The sequence below is a fragment of the Anabrus simplex genome, chromosome 2 (assembly GCF_040414725.1).
Source record: "Anabrus simplex isolate iqAnaSimp1 chromosome 2, ASM4041472v1, whole genome shotgun sequence".
In the NCBI taxonomy this organism is placed as follows: domain Eukaryota; kingdom Metazoa; phylum Arthropoda; class Insecta; order Orthoptera; family Tettigoniidae; genus Anabrus; species Anabrus simplex.
The window spans coordinates 741,242,759-741,269,769 of record NC_090266.1 but is presented as its reverse complement, the minus strand read 5'-3'; the positions used below and the strand labels follow the sequence as shown (position 1 = coordinate 741,269,769).

The 27,011-nt window shown below is 37.9% G+C and overlaps 1 protein-coding gene across 2 annotated transcripts in view; it reads left to right on the top strand.

Moving 5' to 3' along the window:
- The window catches only part of LOC136864425 (ileal sodium/bile acid cotransporter), a 138,071-nt gene that overhangs the window by 96,291 nt on the left and 14,769 nt on the right, over positions 1 to 27,011 (top strand). Inside the window, exon 6 of one of the 2 annotated variants that reach the window (XM_067141410.2) lies at positions 9,596 to 9,715. In XM_067141410.2, coding sequence (XP_066997511.2) covers positions 9,596 to 9,715 — 120 coding nt within the window. Of the gene's footprint in view, positions 1 to 9,595; positions 10,615 to 27,011 lie in introns of those variants that run through there. The other variant, XM_067141403.2, reaches the window with a different exon arrangement.

Sequence of the window (27,011 nt, the reverse complement as noted above, 5' to 3'; positions counted from 1 at the left end):
ACCAATGAGCCGTGAATCGGATCACTGTATCGATTCAGTAACGTGAACGGAATCAAATGAATCGATTCAGTAAAATGAATCGAATGTCCCATCACTATTGAAATTAGGGAAATTAACTCAGTCATCAAATGTGAGGTTTGTTTTCAGGGGAAAATGACACGTCAGCCATTTTCTAAACTGTCTCAAAGGAAATTTGGATGTGTTTGGGCCCTTGAAGGTTGAATCAAATGGGTGCCAGATACTACCTTACTTCCACTGATGACTACAGATTAGAGTGAAGTTCATTTTATATGAAGGAAAAGCAAAGTAGCTGATAATTTCAGGTCTTCACAACCATGAATGAGATGCAGTTCGACAAGAGGATAAAATTCTTGCAATTTGATAATGGAACAGAATACGTCAACAAGCTGTTTCACAACTTATTGAAGAGCTCCAGTGTTAAATGTCGATTGATGGTCTCAAACAGTCCTGAGCAGAATGGGGTAGTTAAGCAAAAAAACATCACCTTAGTTGAAATGGTTCGGTGTCTACTGATCCAGTCTGGCCTCCCACCTTTGTTCTGGCCAGAAGCAGTGTCAACTGAGAATTATATCAGGAATCACTGCCCAACAGCTGAACTGGATGGAAATACCCTCTTCGAACCATGGATGGGAGAAGCTACATGTGGGAGAACAGGCAAGTTTGAGCCAGGTGCACAAAAAGGTGTGTTCATGGGCTTTGCTGTGGATTCCAAGGCCTTCAGAATTTGGATCCCTGAAGAACATCAAGTGGAGATTTTGTGTGATGTTCAGTTCCTAAAAGAACTACCAAAAGTGGATGGTCGTCGTTATGAAGATTTCCACCCAGAACAGATGACAGATATTGTCAAGACCGTTGACATTTTGAGCATTGATGAGAGAGAGCAGAAGAAAATTTGTCGACAGTAGAAACATTTGACGTCATGGTGAACAGGGATGACTCGATCAATGTTCAAGTTGACAGCTTCAGAGGACAAACTGGACGTCTTGGGCTTTGATGTTGATCCACTTCCAGTTGAAGTTACAATGTCAAAGAAGTGCAGGCCGGTTAGGCTTAAGAAGATTCTCATGGGAAAACCAGGCAAACCAAGGAAGCAGCAACGTTACTGGAGAGGAAGTTGGAGATCATCCAGATGTCATTTGCATAGTGGAAGTTCCCCTTTAAGTCTGCTATCTCTGGTCCCAATGAAGAAAGGTGGATGCAGGCGATGGCCAACGAGTTTTTCTCAATACTGAAGAATGATACCTGGGACTTGGTGACACATCCGAAGAATTGTTCAACTGTCACGAGCCGGATAGTATTGAGACAAAAATGTGGCACTGATGGTTCTATAACTAAACGGAAAGCTAGGATTGTTACAAAGGGATTTTGTCAAATCCTGGGACAGATCACGGCAAGACTTATGCTCCCATGGCATGTCTCATTTCTATTTACCTTGGTTTGGCTCACGCAGTACAGTGTGGGGTGCATGTGCAACAGTTTGATGTCTCCACTGCCTTCCTTAATGGCATTTTGAATGGAAGTTCCAGAGTACACTGAAAAAGTTTTAAAGTACATCATCAAAAGGAAGTATGGCACTGAAGATGTAATTGACAAGGCCAAGAATATATTTTCCAAGTTACAGAAAGGAAACAGAGTATGCTGCATGAGGAAAGTGCAATACTGGTTGAAACTGGCTGGATGCTGTTGATACCAACTTTTGGATCAAATGTTATGGAAGTTTGGAGCTAAGTCGACTTTTGGGGACGTGAGTGTCTATGTAGCGACTTTAGGGGATGACCGCTGATAATTATCATCTATGTTGACAACATTATTGTTCTACGTTGGAAACTCAGAAGAATCAATGACCTCTATGGATTCTTGAAGAAGTCTTTCCATATTAATGATTTGGGTGACATATCATACCGTTTGAGAATAAAATTCACTTGTACTGATTTGACAATCACCATGAGTCAACGAGGGCACATCTTGGACATACTTGATCTCTGCGGAATGTCATCATGTCGCCCAGTCTCCATGCCACTTGATCCAGGGAAGAAGCTATTGGAGACAGGCACTTGGACATATCTCACACAACCAATGTTCTAAGCCAATTCAGTGGCTGTTTTGGTGCCAACCAGTGACCAGCTGCAAAATGTGTGCTATGTTACCTCTAGGGAACATGGTACTTAGGTATCATCTTTACAGCAAGAGGGGCAGTCTAGCTGGTTATGTTGGTGCTGACTGGCTGCCTACATTGATAAAAGGAGATCCTACACTGGATACGCCTTCACAATAAGTGGAGGTCCTGTTTCCTGGGAGTGAAGGAAGCAGCACGCAGTTGTGCTTTTGTCTAGAGTCCAAGTACATGACTGTTAGTGATGCCTCCATGGAGGAGATTAGCAAAAGTCTACTGCCAGCTGTCAGTCTGCACACTGACAATCAGGGAGCACAGAAATTGGCCGAGAACCCTGTGTTCCATGTGTGATTACACTGTTCAGAGAATTCCAGTTAGAAATATACTGCATGAAGTTAATGGCAGTAATTTCACTTCAAACATTCATGTGTGTCCAGTAACACTGGACACTACCAAGTTCTTTAGTACTGGAAAAAAACAAAAATAGTAATTCAGGGAAGCAAGTAGAATTTTGAACTATCTGTAGAGTACTTTTCAGGACAAATTTACAGAAATAAAAAATAAAGGAGAAATTTAAATTCTGCCAAAATTTGGAAAATTTGAAAGAACATTTAGTGGCACTTATGAGTAGTAATTGATGGCTCACATCAAGGAGTTGGATGGCATGCTCATGCCTCTAAACAGAAAATCAATTTTGATATTGGCATTCATTTTGGCTAAGGGTCTGAAACTGCCACACAGATTCAGCTGGGATGGCAAAGTAGCTGAAAAAATCTATAATTTCATGCATAGACTAAACATTCAAAAACTCTCAACTTTCAAGGTCTCTCAACACTGGCACAAGTCTGTGAAGAAGAAACCAACTGCATACTATGTGGAGAGAGTTTTGATGAGGACTAGATACAGATTCAAGAGAGTTAAGTGTGAGCCCATAAGTATGCAAGATCCAACATTTTACTGATATGATATGTGCCTTAAAAAGACTGACATAGAGATTTTAATTTGTCTAAGATGAAATTCTAAAAGAATTGAATTGTTTAAAATCCACCTGTTCAATGCATGTTTGAAATTTTATAAATGGTCTGTTTAAAAAGCTACATAGTTGTTTAAAAAGTTATATAGGACATGTTTTGACCTAGCCTAGAGGTAATCCTCAGCTAAAATAACATAAAGAAGAAAGACATATAACAAAAACTGTGATACATAAAAAATTCAAGATAAAATACAATCAAGAAATACAATGGAAATCTGTGTTAAAAATGTACATAGATTCAAATTTGGATGAATTTAGTTTCAACTGTGGGTCCAACCGTACTGCTACGGTAGCCATAAAGGCCATTCAGGAACTCTGAAAAGTGGTGGCAAAAGGGGCTCTGGTTAAGACGCAGCAGGTCGTTATGCTACTTAGGTTCCAAAATGGATTAAAAAAAAAAAAAAAAAATGCAATGTAAATTTTAATCTTATACCATTTGTACAGTATTATTTGACGTAATTCCACATACTGTATATGAGTTGACTATATTTGTAAGTACAGGAGATATTATAAGTAGAATTTTGTAAACAATATAAATTTATTAAGGATGAGCTGTGTGTTTAATAGAAAAAATTGTTAGCGTAAATTTTCTTCTCTTGTTAATTTAAAATTTAGTGCTTGACAATAATGTATTTTAGTGTACCATTCGCCACCGAAGTAGACACCTCATTTGCAAATAAAGCGATTTTGATTTAAAACAATATTGGTTGGCTGGAGGAAATACTTTTTAAAAAATCTGAGGACAGATCCTGGTTTTACTCATATTCTTCAAGAAGAAATGTAATGGATTTTTCAAAACCTCACTCTGTTTCCAGAAGAATGACAAATAAAACAATATCCAACTGTATTCACAATTTCTTTTAAGTATTTCCTCTAGCCAACCAATATTGTATTAAATACAGTTGGACCCACACTTACTACTAAATTTGTCCAAGTTTGAATCTATTTACATTTTTAACATAGATTTCCATTGTATTTGTTGAGTGTCTTTTAATATTGAAAATATGTGCATTTTAAGCAATTGCATTTGTTGATTGTATTATATATCGAATATTTTATGTATCACTGTTTTTGTTATATGTCTTTCTTCTTTATGTTATTTTAGCTGATGATGGATGACCTCTAGGCTAGATCAAAACATGTCCTATATACCTTTCTTTTTTTGCTAGTCATACTGACACAGATAGGTCTTATGGCGACGATGGGCTAGGAAAGGCTGGGAGTAGGAAGGAGGCGGCCATGGCATTAATTCAGGTGCAGCCCCAGCATTTGCCTGGTGTGAAAATGGGAAACAACAGAAAACCATCTTCAGGGCTGCCGACAGTGGGATTCAAACCCACTATCTCTCGGATGCAAGCTCACAGCCGTGCGCGCCTAACCGCATGGCCAACTCGCCCCGTATTTAGCTTTTTAAATTATGTAGCTTTCTAAACAGACCATTTATTAAATGGTAAATGTATATTGAACAGGTGGACTTTACAGCATTAAATTCTTTTAGAATTTCATCCTAGATATTTAAAGTCAGTACGGAACCCGAATGAAGTTCATTGCCTGTAATGTTAATTTCTTTCATAGAACAATGGTTCAAACTGTATGTATTACAATCACAGCTTTCTTATTTTATATTCTTTGTTGTATTTTGAAGTGTAATTAATTTTCTTTTGTTTTAGGCCTACTGAACACATTCCATACATCAATGATTATAAAAGTTTGCTACCTTTTATGCAATTTTTCTGATTTGCGGAGGACACTTTTGTGTCACACCAATATAAATAAAATATTCTCTATTTATAAAATACTTTTCCAAACACCTTATATAGCTTGAAACTAGACATCACTTTGCTTTACAATCCTATTGATTGGTTGGTGGGCTTGGCAGACTGATATGTAATAGCAACTTCTGGCTCAGTGAGGAAAGCAACGGGGAAACTACCTCACTCCTCATTTCCCTAGTATGCCTCTTCAGTGATGCCTAGGCTATTTATGACAGCTGTTGGCAGAACTGTGGAGGATCAAACCAGCCTTCGGGCTTAATAGCCAACACAACACAATCCTATTAATCAGTGGTGACTGGTGATTATCCTATAGGAAATTCAAAATTTATGAACAAATCTTTCAAAGTTGCAAGTACAGACAGTACATATTTACTCATACCTTTGCCATAAGCTACATGAAATCACTGTGCTGTTGTACAAGACCATACTTTTAATGTGACAAGAACCTTCCTGTCACAGCGGTAGAGGTCAGAAGAACTTGACAACAGACCATCTTCTGATTGGTGAACAGCCACAGTGAGTGAAATGTGAATAATAATAATAATAATAATAATAATAATAATAATAATAATAATAATAATAATAATAATAATAATAATAATAATAATAATAATAATAATTTTTCTTCAATTTATCTCAGGTATTTCTGGATTTCTGGGGTTACTGAAGCCAGTCTGTCTCCCTTTAAGATTTTAGGTGGGGATGGTGGGTTAAGACCAGATGTCTTTCATGACACCATGTGATTATCCAGGTGAAAAGGCTATTTTAGTCAGTGCAATATTAAATTGTTAGCAAATATTAATAATCATAATATGCAAAAATTTTACCTTGAAATTCAAGATTGAATACTGTAACACTGAACATAGTAGATGTGACCTAACCAACTACATGTTGTGTCCAAATTTTAAAAATTTTCAGAATATAAAACATGTTTTAATTTATTAATCACTGAACTAAAAATGACAAGCCTGTCTGCACTTTGTGATATAAAAAGAAGTCCGTGATTATTGTCAGAACAAAAGCATCATAGGTGCACAATACTTGATGCAAAAAGAAAAAAACACTAAGTAACAGTTTAATAATTACAATATGTACAGCGAGAACTCTAGTGTGGTATTGAGAGTCTATCAGCATAAGTCTGTACTTTAACTGTCACTGCTGTGTGAGTAAAGTCTAATACTGGTCTCGTCAATCAATCAATCAATCAATCAATCAATCAATCAATCAATCAAGCAAGCAAGCAAGCAAGCAAGCAAGCAAGCAAGCAATCAATAAATCCATCAATCAATCAATCAATCAATCAATCAATCAATCAATCAATCAATCAATCAATCAATCAATCAATCACTACTGATCTGCATTTAGGGCAGTCGCCCAGGTGGCAGATTCCCTATGTGTTGTCTTCCTAGCCTTTTCTTAAATGATTGCAAAGAAATTGGAAAATTATTGAACATCTCCCTTGGTAAGTTATTCCAATCCCTAACTCCCCTTCTTTAAATGAATATTTTCCCCAATTTGTCCTCTTGAATTCCAACTTTATCTTCATATTGTGATCTTTCCTACTTTTAAAGACACCACTCAAACTTATTCGTCTACTGATGTCCTCCCATGCCATCTCTCCACTGACAGCTCGGAACATACCACTTAATCGAGCAGCTCGTCTCCTTTCCCCCAAGTCTTCCCAGCCCAAACTTTGCAACAATTTTCTAACGCTACTCTTTTGTCGGAAATCACCCGAACAAATCGAGCTGTTTTTCTTTGGATTTTTTCCAGTTCTTGAATCAAGTAAACCTGGTGAGGGTCCCATACACTGGAACCATACTCTAACTGGGGTCTTACCAGAGACTTACATGCCCTCTCCTTTACATCCTTACTACAACCCCTAAATAACCTCATAACCATATGCAGAGATCTGTAGCCTTTATTAACAATCATATTTACGTGATTACCTCAATGAAGGTCTTTTCTTATATTAACACCTAGGTACTTACAATGATCCCCAAAAGGAACTTTCACCCCATCAATGCAGTAATTCAAACTGAGAGGACTTTTCCTATTTGTGAAACTCACTACCTGAATTTTAACCCCGTTTATCATCATACCATTGCCCACCGTCCGTCTCACAACACTATCGAGGTCACCCTGCAGCCGCTCACAATCTTGTAACTTATTTATTACTCTGTACAGAACAACATCATCTGCAAACAGCCTTATCTCTGATTCCACTTCTTTACACATAATATTGATATATATATATATAAGAAAACATAAAGAATAATAATACTGCCTTGAAGAAATCCCCTCTTAATTATTATAGGGTCAGATAAAGCTTTGCCTACTCTAATTCTCTGAGTTCTATTTTCTAGAAACAGAGCCACCCATTCAGTCACTCTTTTTTCTAGTCCAATAGCTCTCATTTTTGCCAGTAATCTTCCATGATCTACCCTATCAAATGCTTTAGACAGGTCAATTGTAATACAGTCCATTTGGCCTCCTGAATCCAGGATATCTACTATATCCTGCTGAAATCCTACAAGCTGAGTTTCAGTGGAATAACCTTTCCTAAACCCAAACAGCCTTCTGTCAAACCAGTTATTAATTTCGCAAACATGTCTTATACAATCAGAAAGAATGCTTTCCCGAAGCTTACATGCAATGCATGTCAAACTGACTGGCCTGTAATATTCAGCTTTATATCTATCACCCTTCCCTTTATACACAGGGGCTACTATAGCAACTCTTCATTCATTTGGTATAGCTCCTTCAACCAAACAATAATCAAATAAGTATTTCACATGCTTGCCATCATGTTATCCTTAGCTGCCTTCTTTGCTAGATTTAATTTCTTAGTAAGTTCCTTCAATTTCTCCTTCCTTCCATAGCCATTTCTAACTATTTCTTTCCAACCTGCACCTTCTTCTTAGTCTCTTTACTTCTCTGTTATAATATAGTGGATCTTTACCATTCGTTACCACCTTTAAAGGTACAAACCTATTTTCACATTCCTCAACAACTGCTTTAAACCCATCTCAGAATCTGTTTACATTTTTATTTACCATTTTCCAGCGATCATATTTACTTTTTTTAAACTCCCTCATGCCTATTTTATCAGCAATATGGTACTGCCTATTAGTCCTAATTTTAATACCTTTCTTTCACATTTATTTTTAACTATGACAAAAACAGCTTCGTGATCACTAATACCATGTATTACTTTGGTTTCTCTATAGACCTCATCTGGTTTTACCAGTACCACATCCAAAATATTCTTCCCTCTAGTTGGTTCCATCACTTTCTGAATCAGCTGCCCTTCCCATACTAACTTATTTGCCATTTGTTGTTCATGCTTCCTATCATTTGCATTACCTTCCCAATTGACATTTGGTAAATTGAGATCACCTGCTACTATCACATTCCTTTCCACATCATTTCCAACACAGCTGAGTATCTTATCAAATAATTCTGAATCAGCATCAGCGCAACCTTTCCCTGTCTGTACACTCCAAAGACATCAAGTTGCCTATTATCTTTAGAAATGATCCTTACACCCAGAATTTCATGTTTTTCGTCCTTAACTTTTTCGTAGATTACAAATTCTTCTTTCACGAGAATGAATACTCCCCCTCGTACTATTCTTATCCTATCTCTACGCTACACACTCCAGTTCCGTGAGAATATTTCTGCATCCAGTATATCATTTCTCAGCCATGACTCAACTCCTATTACAATATCTGGTAAGTGTATATCTATTAAATTACTTAATTCGATTCCTTTGTTTACAATACTTCTACAGTTGAGCACTAACATTTTTATGCCATCCCTACTTGATTTCCAGTTCCCTATTCCCTTAACACATATGCAGTTTAAAAGGAGAAGAAAACTAGGTACTGTTTGATAATTACGATATTTTCACTGAGCACTGAAGTATGGTGTTAAGAGTCTATCCACATAAGTCCATACTTTAACTACCCCTAACTAACTGAGCCTCTCAGTATGTCCCTATAATCGCACAGAGCCCATTTGTTCATTCCATGATTGCATTTCAGGGTTTGCCACAGGGTGGCAGTCTGCCTGCTTGGCTTGCTGCCTTCCTTTCATATTCTGGTGCAGCAGTGACATAGGCTGGCCACTTGATCACATGCCGGCTCAGTCTGTGATGTTTGAGAAGTTTGCACAGCGTACACAAAATTTGAACGGGCACCACGACACTACATATTCAACCAGACATTTTTTCTTTTTAATATCATTCAGTTAAGTCTACTTATTGCCAGCTGGTTTTTCCATTGTAAATTTCATCATATTCAAGGCATGGAACATTATGGATTCTATGTTGATAACAATTATTTATCAAATAATATTTTCTGTTTTACAGCTCAGCTTAATTTGTGATACATTTAATATTGTTAGGAATGTGAAGGTGAATTTCTCTTACACCTGTCTTATGAGCTGCTGGATTTTCCATAATGATTATAAATAAATAAATAAATAAATAAATAAATAAATAAATAAATAAATAAATAAATAAATAAACACATACTTACATACATCCATGCATACATACATACATAAATAAATAGTGAATGAATAAGACATTTTATGAGAAATAAAATCATCAACAGTATCATATTTACTTTGAACTTTTCTTCATTCCAGTGATTCCAGTGGCTGTTGCTATAATGACTCCAATCCCTATGATTACATTTTTCATCTTGAAGAAAATACTGAAGATCAAAGACTGTGATAAGGCAGCAAACACTGAAGATAACAGCAATGGTGAGCCGCAAAAGGAGGAACCTCTTAATTCCATGATTTAATTTTTTTTTAACACCCGATATAAATTTGTTAAACTTGTTGAGTCAATGAATCTCTAATGGAAGTTCCAAGGACCACTAAGATATTCACTGCAATGTATTTAAATTCAGTCAATATTAGACTACCGTTTGCTATAAATATAGAGATTCCTTAAATTTTTGTATATGTATACTCTCTATTCAACAGTCTCTGATTCAATGGACTTTGGAATTAATGGATATATTTCAGCAAATATATTCAGATTTTGAAAATAATTAAAATAAATTATTGAGTGGAAAAGACCCTGAATGCAATTCTGGAGGTTTGGAAATCTCTGACTTCCTGGAAAGTTTGAAACAGGCTGGTGAAATTTGCAGTAAGAATCACATTGAACAATGGCTAGACATCGACAAAGGTGACCCAGCATACCAAATTCTAAGCAGGGAGGAGACAGCTGAAGATATTCTATGATGACAAAGAAGACAATGGACTGGTCAGTGGTTAGAGAACACACAGTCAACATTATCATGTTTTCAGTTCCCTTATCAGATCCAAACATTTTTGGCAATTTTGATAAATAATTATCAAGAAATTTCAAGGACTACTAAGATGTTCACTACAATCTAAAATTTACTAGCATAAAATCAGTAAATATTAGACACATTGAGTGTGCTCATTAAGAGATAAAACTTGGTTGAACATGAAAATGGTTAAATATGAGATAAAACAATGTAAACTAACTAAATCGAATGATGTATCAGAGTCTCGAGTGTCAAGTGGAAAGCAACCAAAAACTGATGCCTTTTCAAGTTGAATCCACTGTAAAATGGTACCTATATATGTATATATAAAATTGTTCTCATTAAATTATATTAAGACTACTGAAAGTCTTTTATTGCCATTATTATTATTGCATGTTTCTGTGGTGGTTACTAGTGTCGTGTTTTTTGTGTATGAAAGAAATGTGCTCAGATAAACACAGCCACCCAGTCCATTAGACAGTGGAATTAACCAGACTCGATTAAAATCCGTGACTTGGCTGGGAATTGAATCAACATCACTCTGAACTGAAGATCTCAATACTGATCATTCAGCCAAGGAGCTGGATGCATTAGTCACATTGGTTAATACATTTTTTTTTTTTAAATCTTTATATGAGGTTAAATATAATTCTCATCAAAAAGTTTGATTCAAACCTTGGCCCACACTGACAAAAGCTTGAAGCATTGTCATGGGAATACATCTTGTAATTTACAGATACTCTTAAGTGAATATTATTCTTGCCATTTCAAATTTGTTTGTTTATCCTTTACAAAATATCCAATGAAGATTAGTTGAACTGCTAATACATGTAAATTGCCTCACTTTGCTTCTCAACTGATGGCATTATCTGAAGTTGAAAGGCAGAAAAAAGAAGTATCTTCATAAATACAATATAGGAACAGTTTGTATGTACGGGTATGTATGTATGTATGTATGTATGTATGTATGTATGTATGTATGTATGTATGTATGTATGTATGTATGTATGTATGTCAAATATATGAAGTGTTAGAGGTGACTATTTTTGTAGACAGTTCCTGTGTAAATTTAATAAAAACAAAATTGCATTCCTCTTGCATTTTTGTTGACTTGTTTGTTTTGCTGTTGTTAAAGTATTAAATTAACTTACTGTTATTCTGAAATGTGATACCAGTGCATACATGTCTAGCTATATTTTTTATACAACAGATGTGTTTATATACGTATATTTGAAATAAAAGAGACATTGTTAATTTGATATATTACTGAAATGGCTCTGTGACTCCTGTTATTACAGTTTTAAGATTTAACATATCCCCACCTGAAACCTTATGATTACCAATCAGCTGTGTGATATAAGTAGCCTGAATTTGACACTTTGACTGGCTGAAAATACTATTACAGTGTAAATTATTATTCATATTCTATGCCCTGGGCTGTGTAGCTCATTCGGAAGAGCTCTGACCTTATGAGCCAAATTGGTGGGTATAAGCATGCCTCAGTCTAGTGGTATTTAAAGGAGCTCAAATACACCAGTCTCGTATCAATAGATTTGCTGGCACATAAAATAACTCCTGTAGGACTATGTTCTAGCACTAGAGATCTACATAAACTAATTTAGACTCTGTTCTTCTTTGAATGGTCAGCGAACATGATGCAACGGTGGTACTCATCCAAATATTTCATGACAAATTGGTCTTGCCCCTGGGTATACCATTGCTTAAGAAACTCCACCACATAGCCAGTCAAATGCAACATTTCAATATCAGAGAACTAACATGGACAAAAAAGTAGAGAAATGATGTGTTCCCTTACTTACTAACTAGCTGAGTTATTTATTTATAAGAGACCATTTGCTAAGACTTCTCATCCATTTTTACAGTTTTTACAGTCAGATCAAAAATTAGATGGATGGCTTTTCCGGCGTTTGCTCTATTAACCAGCGTTTTGTCTTAGGTCTGACACTAGACTCTTCAGAGTGGGATGTGTCAGACCCTACCCACTGACGCTGGGGTGTATGCAGGTGAACTTATCAGAAGCTTATTTATGAAGCACAGTCTGATAACTGCATACGGGAGTCAGTGGGTAGGGTCTGACACATCCCACTCTGAAGAGTCTAGTGTCAGACCTAAGATGAAACGCTGGTTAATAGAGCAAACGCCGGAAAAGCCATCCATCTAATTTTTGATCTGATTTTTGATATGCTCTATTGGTGGAAAAGAATCTAATTCCCTCCATGGGAACTTAGAATTTCCATTTGGAATTGCTAGGCGGGCATTAATTCCATTGTGGAGTTTTATATCTCGTATGCAGTTATCAGACTGTGCTTCATAAATAAGCTTCTGATAAGTTCACCTGCATACACCCCAGCGTCAGTGGGTAGGGTCTGACACATCCCACTCTGAAGAGTCTAGTGTCAGACCTAAGACGAAATGCTGGTTAATAGAGCAAACGCCGGAAAAGCCATCCATCTAATTTTTGATCTGATTTTTTATATGCTCTATTGGTGGAAAAGAATCTAATTCCCTCCATGGGAACTTAGAATTTCCATTTAGTTTTTACAGTGTCGAATGGCGGTAAATAACATGACTCCCCATAGGGATCAATGGCTTTGGGCAGATGAGCCCCTTTGGGTAGGGAGACGGTCTCCTCAGTGTAGGAAATAACACTAGAACCCATCATTTGTGATTTTGGCCCAACAGCAAAATGGATGGAGGAACCTCCTTTTTGTAGTTCTCAGTGGTTGTGGAGCCAGACGAGGTCATGCCAGACAGACTGGCTGTGAAGGTGCAACTCAATTATATTTTGAGTCTGTGGCAGTCCGTTGCAGTCGTGGTACTAAAACCTGCACGTCGCATTTAATTTGTGCTGCAGGGTATAGTTCCGAGATCATAGTGTGCGGGTCAGTTCCTTGCAAGCTTCGGTCCACCTTAAACAAAATCCTGCTAGCGGCGCTTTTTCCTGTTGTCACGGCCTTCAGCTCAAACCCAATGGCGTTAGGATAAGGATGGTGAAGGCAGGTTTTCGGGTGAAACTGGAAGCCTCTAGTTCGGACCTGCACGTTGGCCGCAGATGTGAGATGGTCATCTTTCTGAGACCCCGTGACTACTCAGGAATCCGGTCCTGCATCTGTGTTTGGGCAGGCCTATTTAGGATCACCGCTGCCCACCCTGAATGGGGAAGGCTCTAGAAAATGTGGGCTTACATCGGCAGTCACACTCTCAGCCAGCTGGAAGGTTGCACCCAGTGGGTCACCCCTTATGCGCTCATAAAAAGGAAGATTACCAAAACTTTGATTATAGGAACCTGGAATTTTCTCACCCTACTTGATTTGAAAGACAATAACAGACCTGAGAGAAGAACAGCACTTGTCACCCATGAGCATGGATTAATGAACATTGATATTGCTGCCTTAAGTGAAACCAGACTGTCCAGCGAAGGTAAACTTACAGCATTCAGCACAGGTTACACAATCTTCTAAAAGGGAAAAGGTGAGGAGAACACCGCATTCATGATGTTGGATTTGCTGTGAAGACCACATTGGTGAATGATTATCAGCTATCCCCAACCGCTGTCAGTAAAAGAATTACAACTCTCCAAATCCCACTCTCTGGAGCTTAATCTATGACACTCATCTTCGCATATGTTCCCACCCGTGATCTTGATGTAGAAGCTAAAGATCAATCCTACAACCTGCTGAGAACTACCATGGAGCAATGTGATGGGGAAAGAGGGACTTGGCAACTGTAATGCCAATGGTCTACTGCTTCTTGGTTTATGTGCTGAACATGAACTCATTATTAATAATACTCAGTTCCGCCTGCCTAATCGCTACAAGACCACTTGGATGCATCCTCGCTCAAAGCACTGGCACATCCTTGACTATATCATCACCAGGCAATGTGATAAAAAAGATGTCCTTGTTACAAGGACCGCAAGAAACGTCGATGGCTACTGGACAGATCATAAGCTCCTTTTTTGCCAGTTGACGATCTCAATCTGTCGCAAACTAAAAAAAGATCCATCCACAACCTGCCCAGAAAGGAATTCGATACTTCTAAACTTCAAATTGAATCCATTGCTACAGATTACAGAAATGTAATCTCAAACAAACTGGCTAGTCATCCAGTCAGCAGTGATAGTACAAATCAGGAATGGCCATGCTTCAGAAGGTCATCACTGAGTCAGCTGAGGAAACAATTGGTTTTGTGAGCAAGAAAAGAGGACAAGACTGCTTTGATGAAATAATGAAGAAATTAAGTGTCTGATCAATGCCAGATGGGAAGTCCATCTATCTTATCTTCAAGATCCATCTTCCAATGTGAAGAAATCACATTTCTTGGAACTTAAAGGAAAATTTCAGGCACACATTAGGGAAATCAATAATAATTAGTGGCAATAAAATGCTGAAGAACTGCAAAGACTATCTGATGCCCGTGACCTGCAAAACTTCTATGCTGGCATAAAGGAGATATATGGTCCAATTTTATCTTCATCGGCTGCTGACAACTCCATCATTTTAACTGATATTGGAGAAATTTTAGAGCGTTGGAAGGAACATTTCTCTGCTCTTCTAAACCGTGCCTCCAGTGTCACTGAGGACTTTCTTCATAACGTCCCTCAGCAGCACCAACAACCATGGATGGCAGTTCCACCCACATACAGAGACTTCACCAAAGCACTCAATCAACTAAAACAAAAAAAGGCTCCTGGTCCTGATAACATCCCTCTGGAACTGATACAAATTTGAGGTATACCATTCACACTCATCCTCTTCATTTGGAGAAACTCGAGAAGTAAGTTACCTGATGACTTGAAGAATGCTACCATCATCACTATCTTCAAGAAAGTATATGTGGGGACTACCATTGTATATCGCTTTTGCCAACTGCAGGTAAAATTCTCACAAGATTTCTATTAAACTGGCTCCAAGTTATCTCAGAGAAAATTTTGCCTGAGTCCCAATGTAGTTTCCGAACCTCCAGAGGCACAACAGATGTGATATTCTGTGCTAGACAACTCCAGGAAAAATGCAGAAAGCAACAGCAGCCTTTGTATTTAGTTTTCTATGACTTGAAATAAGCCTTTGATTCAGTACCAAGATCTACTATGCAGAAAATATTGAGACATTTTGGATGTCCTGAATGTTACGTGGAATTGGTTCAAGCTCTTCATGATGATATATCTGGACAGGTTCTTCATGGTCACTCGGTATCAGATTCGTTTCCAATCACTCATGGATTGAAACAAGGCTGTATGCTTGCTCCTACACTCTTTGCACTGTACATGGCTGCCATGCTGCATGATTAATCTGCAAACAACTTAGGCATGAAGATTAAATTTTGTTTTGATGGAGGCCTTTTCAATCTGGCAAGATTTCGCTCACAAAGACATACTCTGGTTACCCGGGTGACAGAACTGCAGTATGCCGATGACACTGCATCTCCTGCTCTAATACCTGCAGAACTACAATGGTCAGTCAACTGCTTTAAAAATGCATGTGATTGCTTTGGTCTTGCCATTAATGCAAAATAAAATTGAAGGTACTTGCATAACCTGCCCCAGGATTAACTCTTCCTGAGTTCAGTATCTCCTTCTTAGACACAACACTGAAGCAGGTTGATCATTTTTCATATCTTGGAAGCATCTTGTCTATTTGGGACTCATGCAGTATGTGGATGGTTAATGCACAGAGTCTTCATGAACAATGATCTAAAACTGCATACCAAACATATGGTGTACAAAGCTGTTGTCATTTCCACACTACTGTATGGCTGTGAAACTTGGACATTCTATCGCCATGATATCAAAAAACTTGGGCGCTTCTACCAGCAAGAAATTAGATACATCTTGAATATCAAGTAGGAGGACTGTGTGACCAACATGGCAGTTCTTGACAAAGCGCAGCTAAATAGCATTGAGGCAACAATCATCGCTCATCAACTGAGATGGTTAAGCCACGTTCACCGCATGAGTGATACCAGGCTTCCCAGCCAAAATTGTTATGGTGAACTTTGCTCCAGCAGTAGACCTCATGGAGCCCCTTTTAAGCATTTTAAGGACCAGCCGAAACACATCATGAAACATGTTCGATAGAGAATGCTGCAGACATCAAGTGGCCAAGCGACAAGCAAGAAATCTCCATCAATTACAAACCCGCCCTCCTGCATCCATTCATTGTGTGTGTGGGCGTATGTTTCATGCCAAGATTGGTCTGTTTAGTCATCGCAAACACATCCATAAACTGAGTTGAACTGCTCACTTTATGCAGGAAGAAGTTATATATACTCGGACTGAGTTAAACAGTCAACGATATATGTTGTTTCCTAATAGAATTAATTTTCGGAACTAAACATTACAAATAACTTTTATTACAGAAAGCAAGTCTATCTGCCTTTGCATTACAAAAATAGTGACGATGTCTTTCAGAGAATGATATGTATGTAAACTGCAGGAAATATATTCAAGAGAACTTTGGATATGTACAATAGGAAAACATGAAGATTGCTTGATGATGATGCTTGTTGTTTTAAGGGGCCTAACATCGAAGGTCATTGGCCCAAACATGAAGATTGCAGCGATAAATTATATGTTTGCCAGAACAAAACTATTCACAATATGTATCACCTGAAAGATAGCTGCAAGAAAATACAACTCTGTAAGAACACTACTTATTCACAATATGTACAGAGAGACTTGAAGATATCGGTAAAAATTTATAAGTACATATGAACACTATTTGACTAGTATGAGTTTGCTCCTGTACACACACATAATATGATGTCTTGAAAGAAATAATAACATTGCAGTGGTGTCCTAAGTAAGCCTGTAGTGCCCGTATTGACCAATGTATGCTTGGGCCGCAGGGTTCACCAGCTTGTAGCGTTCTGCTCATCTCTAGGCGAGGGGCTTCCTTTACACCTAGCTGCAGCAGTGAAGAATCCGATGACTCTCACGCTGAGCTGTCAAGCTGGATCTGACTGTGATGTTCTGGAAGAGCTGTGCGTGGCATTCAAAACTGCACCACAACAATATGATTCTTTCCTTCTGGTGTAAAATTAGAACTTTGTCCTTCATGGTACTGGTCCATAAGTGATGATATAAACTGTGTCAATGGGAATTTGCCATTTGTAACTCATTGCTCTAAGATTAATGTTATAACTATGTCATCTATTCTAGTTCTAAATTATTTAAATAATACACTTCTTGTATTCTCACTGTGTTAAAAAAATACGGTAACAATATTAATGAATGACTAGCGTATAAACAATGAAACAAAATTATTTTTTCACACATAATAATTGAAACAGAAAAGAAAACACCATACCATGTGACTATGTTGCTATGTTGATGGTGGTGGTTGTGGTATGATTCTACAGCAAATAAAGGAATTACCAGAAGGAATAGATTTGGCCCAGACAGAAAGGACCGAACATAAACAGACTTGGCTGCATCTTTAATATTGAGTTGTAGTATACTATACAGCTTCACAGAATAGTTTCTTGATTTGCTGATATAGCCGGGTGTCAGACTGTTTCATATAACTTATGGTCTTCAGAAATCAATCAAAGAAAACACCACCATGCACCTTGTGGGAGGATGCAGATATGCAAAATGAGAAATGACTGTGGAGAAATTGTGAAATAAGAAAGGCATCACTAACATCACCCAGGACTTCTACCGCAAGCTCTACAGAATACCTGTCTCGAGGCTAGACCACTTGATGGCAGATAAGAGACCAATAATCCTGGATGTTGGATCTAATGAAATTCCAGAGGACAACAGGAGTGAATTGTGAGCAGCTCTGAAGAGACTGAAGATTAGGGTCACTGGAGGAGGTTCCACGAGCCTCACTGAACAACTACATGGAGGAACAACAGATTTCTCTTATGTACAGGTTAACCTGCTGTTCAAAATGGGAGACTGCTTCAACGTAGAGAATTACTGACCCATCAGTTTGCCATCCTTCATGTACAAGGTGCTGATGTGGATCATGGCGGACCAACCGACAAACCAGTTTGACTTCTACCAGCCAGTTGAACAGGCCAAGTTCTGCAGAGGCTTCAGCCCTGTAGATCAGCTCCAGGTCATTCATTTGCTCATTAAGAAGGCAATGGAGTACCTTTCACTCCACTTGGCCTTCATTGACTATCAAAAGGCCTTCGACTCCATAGAGATGTAGGCATTGGCGATCTATAAGGCACTCCAATCTCATCCAAGATATTTACGACAATGCCACGCTCCAGATCAAAATCGTGGATGACATGGTAATGAGCAGCATGGAGACACCATCTCTTAGAAACTGTTTACCTTGGTCTTAAAAGAATGTTCATGATGCTATCGTGGGACAAGAAGGGGGCCTCAGCATCGATGGCACTTTCTTCATGGATAACCATGGTGTCAAATCATAAAAGACTTGGTGCCTTTACAACCATGGCTATCAGGTGCTATAGTAGGATAGTGAAAGACAAAGAATCACAGGCATTTCTCCAACCTATATTTCTGAAAATACACAGGCAAAATGAATCAAGGGTTACTTTCGATAAATTTACAAAACAGTGTCTCCATTTTCCTGCATGTAACACTATATGGTCTTTTAATATTTTTATGCTCGACGATGCCAAAATATAAATACTGTATTATATGCCAGAAAACTGAATCTTAATGAGGTTCATTATAGTTCAAGTTTCATTATGAAACAGGTTCTCCACCAATCAAAGATAAGATTTTCATTATGATACAACTGTTTGACCAATTATGTAAGGATTGCATCATACCTGCGCTCAACGCACTAGCTTCGCACTTGTTTCCAAAATCAAACATGTTGGACACACATATTAACATCAATACACATTCTACTTCCAATATTCCACAACCACATGGCACATTCCTGGAAATTCACTTCACCAACTGTACAATAAACAATTTGTGTTTGAAATAAATCTAGGTTATGATAACCTTCTATCAAAGCTTTGAAAACATATGACATTGTGAAGGTCTCTGATCTACTCATGGAAAATCAATAACGCAGGGTATGAGCTCTGCGCTCTGTTCCGTAAACTCAACTGTCAAGCGATATCGTGACAGAAATTTATGAATATTTAAAAAATAGAGTTATAATTATCGTCAAGTACAAACAGTCGTATGCAACTTGCCTATGATGGTAATTAAGACACTCGTATGGAAATTATAAAACTCTCTTCGCTCGTTTTATAAACATACTCATGTCTTAATTATTGCGATTATAGGCTTGTTGCATAATGTACTATTATAATGGGTATGATAGCTGAGCGCCATGGCACTGGCTTCTCATCAAACTTGCTGCAGTGTTATTCCCAGCCAAAGCATGTAGGATTTTGGAAATTTAATGCCACATCGCTGAGGTTCCTATTAACATGAAACTCAAGGTCACATGTCTAGGATCATAATATCAAGAGTCACATCAACTACTAGCTGGCTTGCTTGTTTAAGATTTTTCTACTTGTTTGATTGAACTAAGTCAATAATCCGTAATATTTTTCAGGATATTTGTCTACAGAAAAGTACATTTGTGTGATGATAATTATCCTAGTCTCTACATAAAAGGAAGCCTCACTACATATTCTTAACAATTTCATAGTTACAGTATTAAACTGCCTTCACTACTGTCGGTGAATGGACTATCTTATTGCATCATATTCTTAAGGCAATTCATTTATTGTTATAAGACAGCACCAAAGTCAGATTAATTTTGTATACTTGATATCATCACAATGTAATGGCATCAACACTGAAGAGATTATTCCATTATATCTGTCATATTATGGTTGCCATACCAATAACGTAAATATTCACAACATTTTGATGCAACAATTCTATACATCTTTTCATACCTCTCATTGCAGAAACAATAATTAATGACCAATACCAAGCAAGTGGCCACATGGTTTGTATCACATAGCTATCAGCTTGCATTCAGGAAATAGTAGGTTCGAACCCCACTGTCGGCAGCCCCGAAGATGGTTTTCTATGGTTTCCTGTTTTCACACCATGCAAATGCTGGGGCTGTACCTTAATTAATGCCACAGTTGCTTCTTTTCTATGCCTAGCCCTTTCCGAACCCATCATCACCATAAGACCTATCTGTGTCAGTGCGACATTTAAAAAAAGACAATATTTTAGGATAATGTAATTAGCACCACATGAGAATAATATAAAACTGGTTTCAGTTTGAATAGTTACACATAGTTTACATTTACTCTTTTAAGTACTGGACATATTTATCAGATGTGAACTTTGTTAATGAAAAATACATGTCTTTAAAATTATATTGTAACATTGAAATTGACTTTTCAAAAGTCACTTATTTACTTATTGAATAGACTAAGAAGCACAAAAAAGAAAAACGAGAGAAAATACAAGCTTCAACAGCACAGATAAAGCAAAGAAAGGTAAAGCATAAATGAACTGGTTGCGTGTATTGATATCTCTCAACTCAAAATCAAGTATACGGAAAGGAGGAGCAGAGCTTCTTGTGACTTTGGAAGTAGATCGCAAACTCTGTGCTCTCTCTGTGATAATTGGATATTGTCTACTGCTCTTTACTGGAGAAATAAACAAAATCTTCATTTAATTTGAAATGAATAAAATCACCAAATTATATACACAGAGAGAAATTTTGTTTCCCAGTAATAGTAAAAATTTTGGGGCATTTGCAGGAAATTAAAAATTCAGGTGGGACATCTTTTCTGAAGCTAAGATTCAGGAGAATCCTGCATTTTCAGGATATATGAAAACCCTAACTGATATATCTCTGATATGGCACCCAAGTAAATGAGCAAGAAAACTTGCAGTTTTATGTGTCTGTTGGTGTCTTGATGGGACCTCCAGATATGACATTTATTTTAAAAATCTCACGTAAATTGACCAGGATTCAAATTATGGCAGATATGTAGAGAGCCAGCGATAGTGATATTCACCTTACAGCCTGATATGTTTCCCCTTATGCGTTAGAATTAGATAGGTGAAACGATAGGATCACACTGAAATTTCACAAGGTATTTGTATCAACTATCCCTGCATTCACTGTTGAAACTGAAAATGTGAAGAACTGTATTTTATGGTCCAAAAGGCTTCCCTTTTGTGTACTTCAGCCATATGTAAAGACAATAAAAAGCATTAATTAGCATAATCAATCAGTATCAGTTATTGACAGTATGCAGCAATTTCTACTTATAGGCTATTCAAAAGGAGCATTATGGCATTCTGTAAAATCGCAAATCGATTGATCAATCAATCAATCAATCAATCAATCAATCAATCAATCAATCAATCAATCAATCAATCAATCAATCAATCAATCAAGCAAGCAAGCAATCAATCAATCAATCAATCAATTAATCAATCAATGATCTGCATTTAGGGCTGTCACCCAGGTGAAATATTCCCTATCAATTGTTTACCTAGCCTTTTCTTAAATGTTTTCAAAGAACTTGGAAATGTATTAAAAACTAGCAAGATACCCATGCTTCGCTACGGTTTTAAACTGAAAGTTATTATCGAAAGTTTTACATCTTGGAGAGTCCACTGTCAGCAGAGCTTGTAAAATACACCATTAGTTTGTACGTCAAATAGTTTTGGGGGAATGATAATTTATTTTCTAATATAATACTTATTTGAACACCATACGGAAGAATTTGAATGGTTTAAACTCTATCTTATTTAACATCTAAGATGTAAAAGCAACCAGCCTGTGAAATTTTGATTTTGTATGTCGAACAGTAATGGAGGAATGAATCCTTCTTTAAGGGGTGGATGTTTTAAAATATTTACACTGACTGACAGAGCAAATGCAACACCAAGAAGGAGTGGTCAGAACTTTATGCCAATTGCAGGGTAGACTGACGTCACTGAGGTATGCTCATGATGTGAAATGCGCCGCTGTGCTGCGCACGTAGCGAACGATAAATGGGACACGGCGTTGGCGAATGGCCCACTTCGTACCGTGATTTCTCAGCCGACAGTCATTGTAGAACGTGTTGTCGTGTGCCACAGGACACGTGTATAGCTAAGAATGCCAGGCCGCCGTCAGCGGAGGCATTTCCAGCAGACAGACGACTTTACGAGGGGTATGGAGATCGGGCTAAGAAGGGCAGGTTGGTCGCTTCGTCAAATCGCAGCCGATACCCATAGGGATGTGTCCACGGTGCAGCGCCTGTGGCGAAGATGGTTGGCGCAGGGAAATGTGGCACGTGCGAGGGGTCCAGGCGCAGCCCGAGTGACGTCAGCACGCGAGGATCGGCGCATCCGCCGCCAAGCGGTGGCAGCCCCGCACGCCACGTCAACCGCCATTCTTCAGCATGTGCAAGACACCCTGGCTGTTCCAATATCGACCAGAACAATTTCCCGTCGATTGGTTGAAGGAGGCCTGCACTCCCGGCGTCCGCTCAGAAGACTACTATTGACTCCACAGCATAGACGTGCACGCCTGGCATGGTGCCGGGCTAGAGCAACTTGGATGAGGGAATGGCGGAACGTCGTGTTCTCCGATGAGTCACGCTTCTGTTCTGTCAGTGATAGTCACCGCAGACGAGTGTGGCGTCGGCGTGGAGAAAGGTCAAATCCGGCAGTAACTGTGGAGCGCCCTACCGCTAGACAACGTGGCATCATGGTTTGGGGCGCTATTGCGTACGATTCCACGTCACCTCTAGTGCGTATTCAAGGCACGTTAAATGCCCACCGCTACGTGCAGCATGTGCTGCGGCCGGTGGCACTCCCGTACCTTCAGGGGCTGCCCAGTGCTCTGTTTCAGCAGGATAATGCCCGCCCACACACTGCTCGCATCTCCCAACAGGCTCTACGAGGTGTACAGGTGCTTCCGTGGCCAGCGTACTCTCCGGATCTCTCACCAATTGAACACGTGTGGGATCTCATTGGACGCCGTTTGCAAACTCTGCCCCAGCCTCGTACGGACGACCAACTGTGGCAAATGGTTGACAGAGAATGGAGAACCATCCCTCAGCACACCATCCGCACTCTTATTGACTCTGTACCTCGACGTGTTTCTGCGTGCATCGCCGCTCGCGGTGGTCCTACATCCTACTGAGTCGATGCCGTGCGCATTGTGTAACCTGCATATCGGTTTGAAATAAACATCAATTATTCTTCCGTGCCGACTCTGTTTTTTCCCTAACTTTCATCCCTTTCGAACCACTCCTCCTTGGTGTTGCATTTGCTCTGTCAGTCAGTGTATTAACATCTAAGATATAGAGGACCACCCTTCATTAAAAAAATAAGCTCATGTCTGAAACAGTTTTGGAAGAATGGATATTGTGTTTTTCAGAGTCAACCACCATCTAAACCCCTTCAGGGAGAAATATTTTACACCTAGGACTAAAAGGAGATCCTTCTCATAAAATTACAACTTTGTCAATCAGTTTTGGAGGGATGAATAATTAATTTTATGGAGCTACCCTCATTTAACACTTTAGGGGTGGGACGTTTTAAAATATTTCCTATTTCACACCTAGGATTTAAAACACATACATCTATTTGGAATTTAGTCTTCGTACGTTAAACCATTTTGGAGGAAGGAATGATTTTTCTTTTTTTTTTTTTCAGATCTTAACCCACATTTAACTTTTTGAGGGGTTACTTTATTTTTAAACGTTCTGTTATTCTTACCCCCAGTCAAAACACCCTTTGGGGTATATTGTTTTAAGTCTGCTTCTCATTTGTATCCTCATAGAAAGAATTCAACTCCTTTTACACCCCCTTAAATAAATTCACAACCCTCCCTAAATATGTGTTTCTTTATTTTTAAAAGAGATTCCAAATACCAACTTTCACGTCCAAAACATCCTTCATTTTTGAGATCGTCGCCATAAGACCTATCTGTGTCGGCGCGACGTAAAGCCTCTAGCAAAAAAAAAAAAAAAAAAAAAAAAAAAAAAAAGCATTTTTGACATATAAGTATCGTCATACAAAAAATTCAACTCATTTTTCAATTCATTTACCCCCTCCCTCTTAATAAAATTTTCCGGACACAAGAAAATACATGTTTCTTTATTTTTAAAGGAGATATCAAATACAAATTTTCATGTCTGTAACATCTTCAGTTTTTGAGATATAAGTATTCTCATACAAATAATTCAACCCCTTTATCGGCCCTTTTTACAAAACCCCCTTATGTGTTTTCCATAAACAAAATACGTGTTACTCTATTTTTGAAAGAGATTAAAAATATCAATTTATACATCTGCAATATGTTATGTTTTTGAGATATATTGTAGATATGCTCATTTTAAAATTTACCCCCTTTAACACTTCTCCTTATGCAGATTTTCAGAAAACAAATTATGTGTGTTTCTTTACTTTTACTGGAGATTCCAAATACAAATTTTCACATCTGTAACATTTTCAGTATTTGATATAAAATTATCTTCATAAATGGAATTCAACACTTTCTTCACTTCTTTTCAGCCCCTGCCCCCTCTTAAGTGTTTTTTCTGGAAACCAAAAAGTATGTGTTATTTTATTTTTAAAAGGGATTAAAGATACCAATTTTCACATCTGTAATATGTTGTTTTGAAATATACTGTTGATATGCTAATTTTAAAATTCACCCCACTTAACACTTCCCCTTAAGTGAATTTTCAGAAAACAAATTATGCTTGTTCCTTTACTTTTACAGAAGATTCCTGGTACCAGTTTTCATAGCTGTAACATGTTACATTTTTAGATATACTGTAGAAATACTCATTTTTAAAATTCACACCCTTTGTCACTCCTGTTCACCTCCACTCCTGTAGATTTTCCAAAAACAAAAAATACATGTTTCTTTATTTTTAAAGCAGATTCCAAATACCAATTTTCATGACAGTAATATCTTCAGTTTTTGAGATATAAGTAACCTCATAAAAGGTATTCAACCAGTTTTTCACCTTTTTTCAATCCTCTTAAGAAGATTTTCTGAAAACAAAAACTGCCTGTTTGCTTATTTTTAAAGGAGATTCCATATATACCAATTTTTTCGTCTTTAAACTGTTAAGTTTTTGAGATAGAAGGATCCTCATAAAAGGTATTGAACCCATTTTCACCTTTTTTTGTCTCTCATTTTCATCACTCATTTAAAAAGTTCACCCCCCTTTTCATTTCCTTGGCGATGGAATATCAAAAAATCCTCCCTTAGTGAGCACCTACATTGTAGTATAAATGTATCCCCAAAATTTAATTTCTTTATGTCCAGTAGTTTTGGCTCGGCGATGATGAGTCAGTCAGTCAGTCAGTCAGTCAGGACATTTTATTTTATATATATATAAATTTCCCTCAATAAATTATTCCATTCCCTTATTCCTCATCGTATAAATGATTATTGCCCAAATTTGTTGTCTTGAATTCCAATTTTATTGTCATGTTATGATCTTTCCTTCTTTTACAAGCTCCACTTAAGCTTATTCGTGTACTAATATCATTCCAGGTAGGGTCGTAGTACCTAAGGATGTAATGGAGAGGGCGTCTAAGTCCCTGGTAAGACCGCTATTAGAATATGGTTCCAGTGTATGGCACCCATACAACATTTCTTGATATGAGAACTGGAAATAATCCGAAAGAAAGCAGCACAATTCATCCTTGGTGATTTCCGACAAAAGAGTAGACTTGTGAGTAAGGAGACGATAAACACTCCAGTTCAGTGAGAAAATTTCCACCTTTTTTTTATGGGAAAGGTGTATAAGAGCTGATTGCCACTCCTTAGGAATACTTTCTGATTCCCATATATCAAGAAAGAATTCGTCCATTTTGGCAACAAATTTGGGACCAGACATTTTCATAAGTTCGGCAGCTATACAATATTATTTTTGTTTTGTTATAAGTTGCTTTACATCGCACCGACACAGACAGGTCTTACAGTGATGATGGGACAGGAAAGGACTAGGAGTGGGAAGGAAGTGGACGTGGCTTTAATTAAGGTACAACCCCAGCATCTGCCTAGTGTGAAAATGAGGAAACCATGAAAAAACCATCTTCAGGGCAGCTGATGGTCAGGTTCGAACCCACTATCTCTCGAATACTTGATACTGGCTGCAATTAAGCGACTGCAGCTATCGAGCTTGGTATGGAATCCTTGCCTGATGTCTTATTGTTGGGGAGAGCTGCAATTATTTGGATGATTTCTTTATGATGAGGAAGAAGAGGACCAGATAATATGAAGATTTGGATTAGAAATTGTAACCTTTGATGCTGGAGGAGGGCAGTACAGTAAGGACTCAAAATATTGTACTGAGCATTCATGGTTGTCACAATTATTCGGAATAAAATTACCATTCTCATCCTGGAAACATCTTGAAGGGACATGGAAGCCATTAAGTTCAGATTTGAAAGTATAATAAAAATCATGAGTGTTGTTCCTCCTGAAGGTGTCTTCAATGGTCTTAAACTGAGCCTTTTCATAAGCATATCTTACTTTACACAAGTGGGAAGACATTTCCAAGAAAGTTCAAGATGCTGTTACTCCAATGATCAATTTAGTGAGAAAAAGAAACAAGAATTTCTCATCCAGCGTAAACTGACTGCTCGAGTAATAGGCCTTCTTGAAATCAACAAAAGTCAATACAAGTGGTTTGATGTGAGAGATCTGATTTTGATGATACCCTTTAGTGAAAAGATCTACTCACTGCAGTAGTGGGTCTTACAGAAGCCAGCTTGATATTTAATTCTTAAATTTTTCCTGTTTCATTCCAGTGATGTAAGCTTGGGACTGGTTTTTGAGAGCTTCATT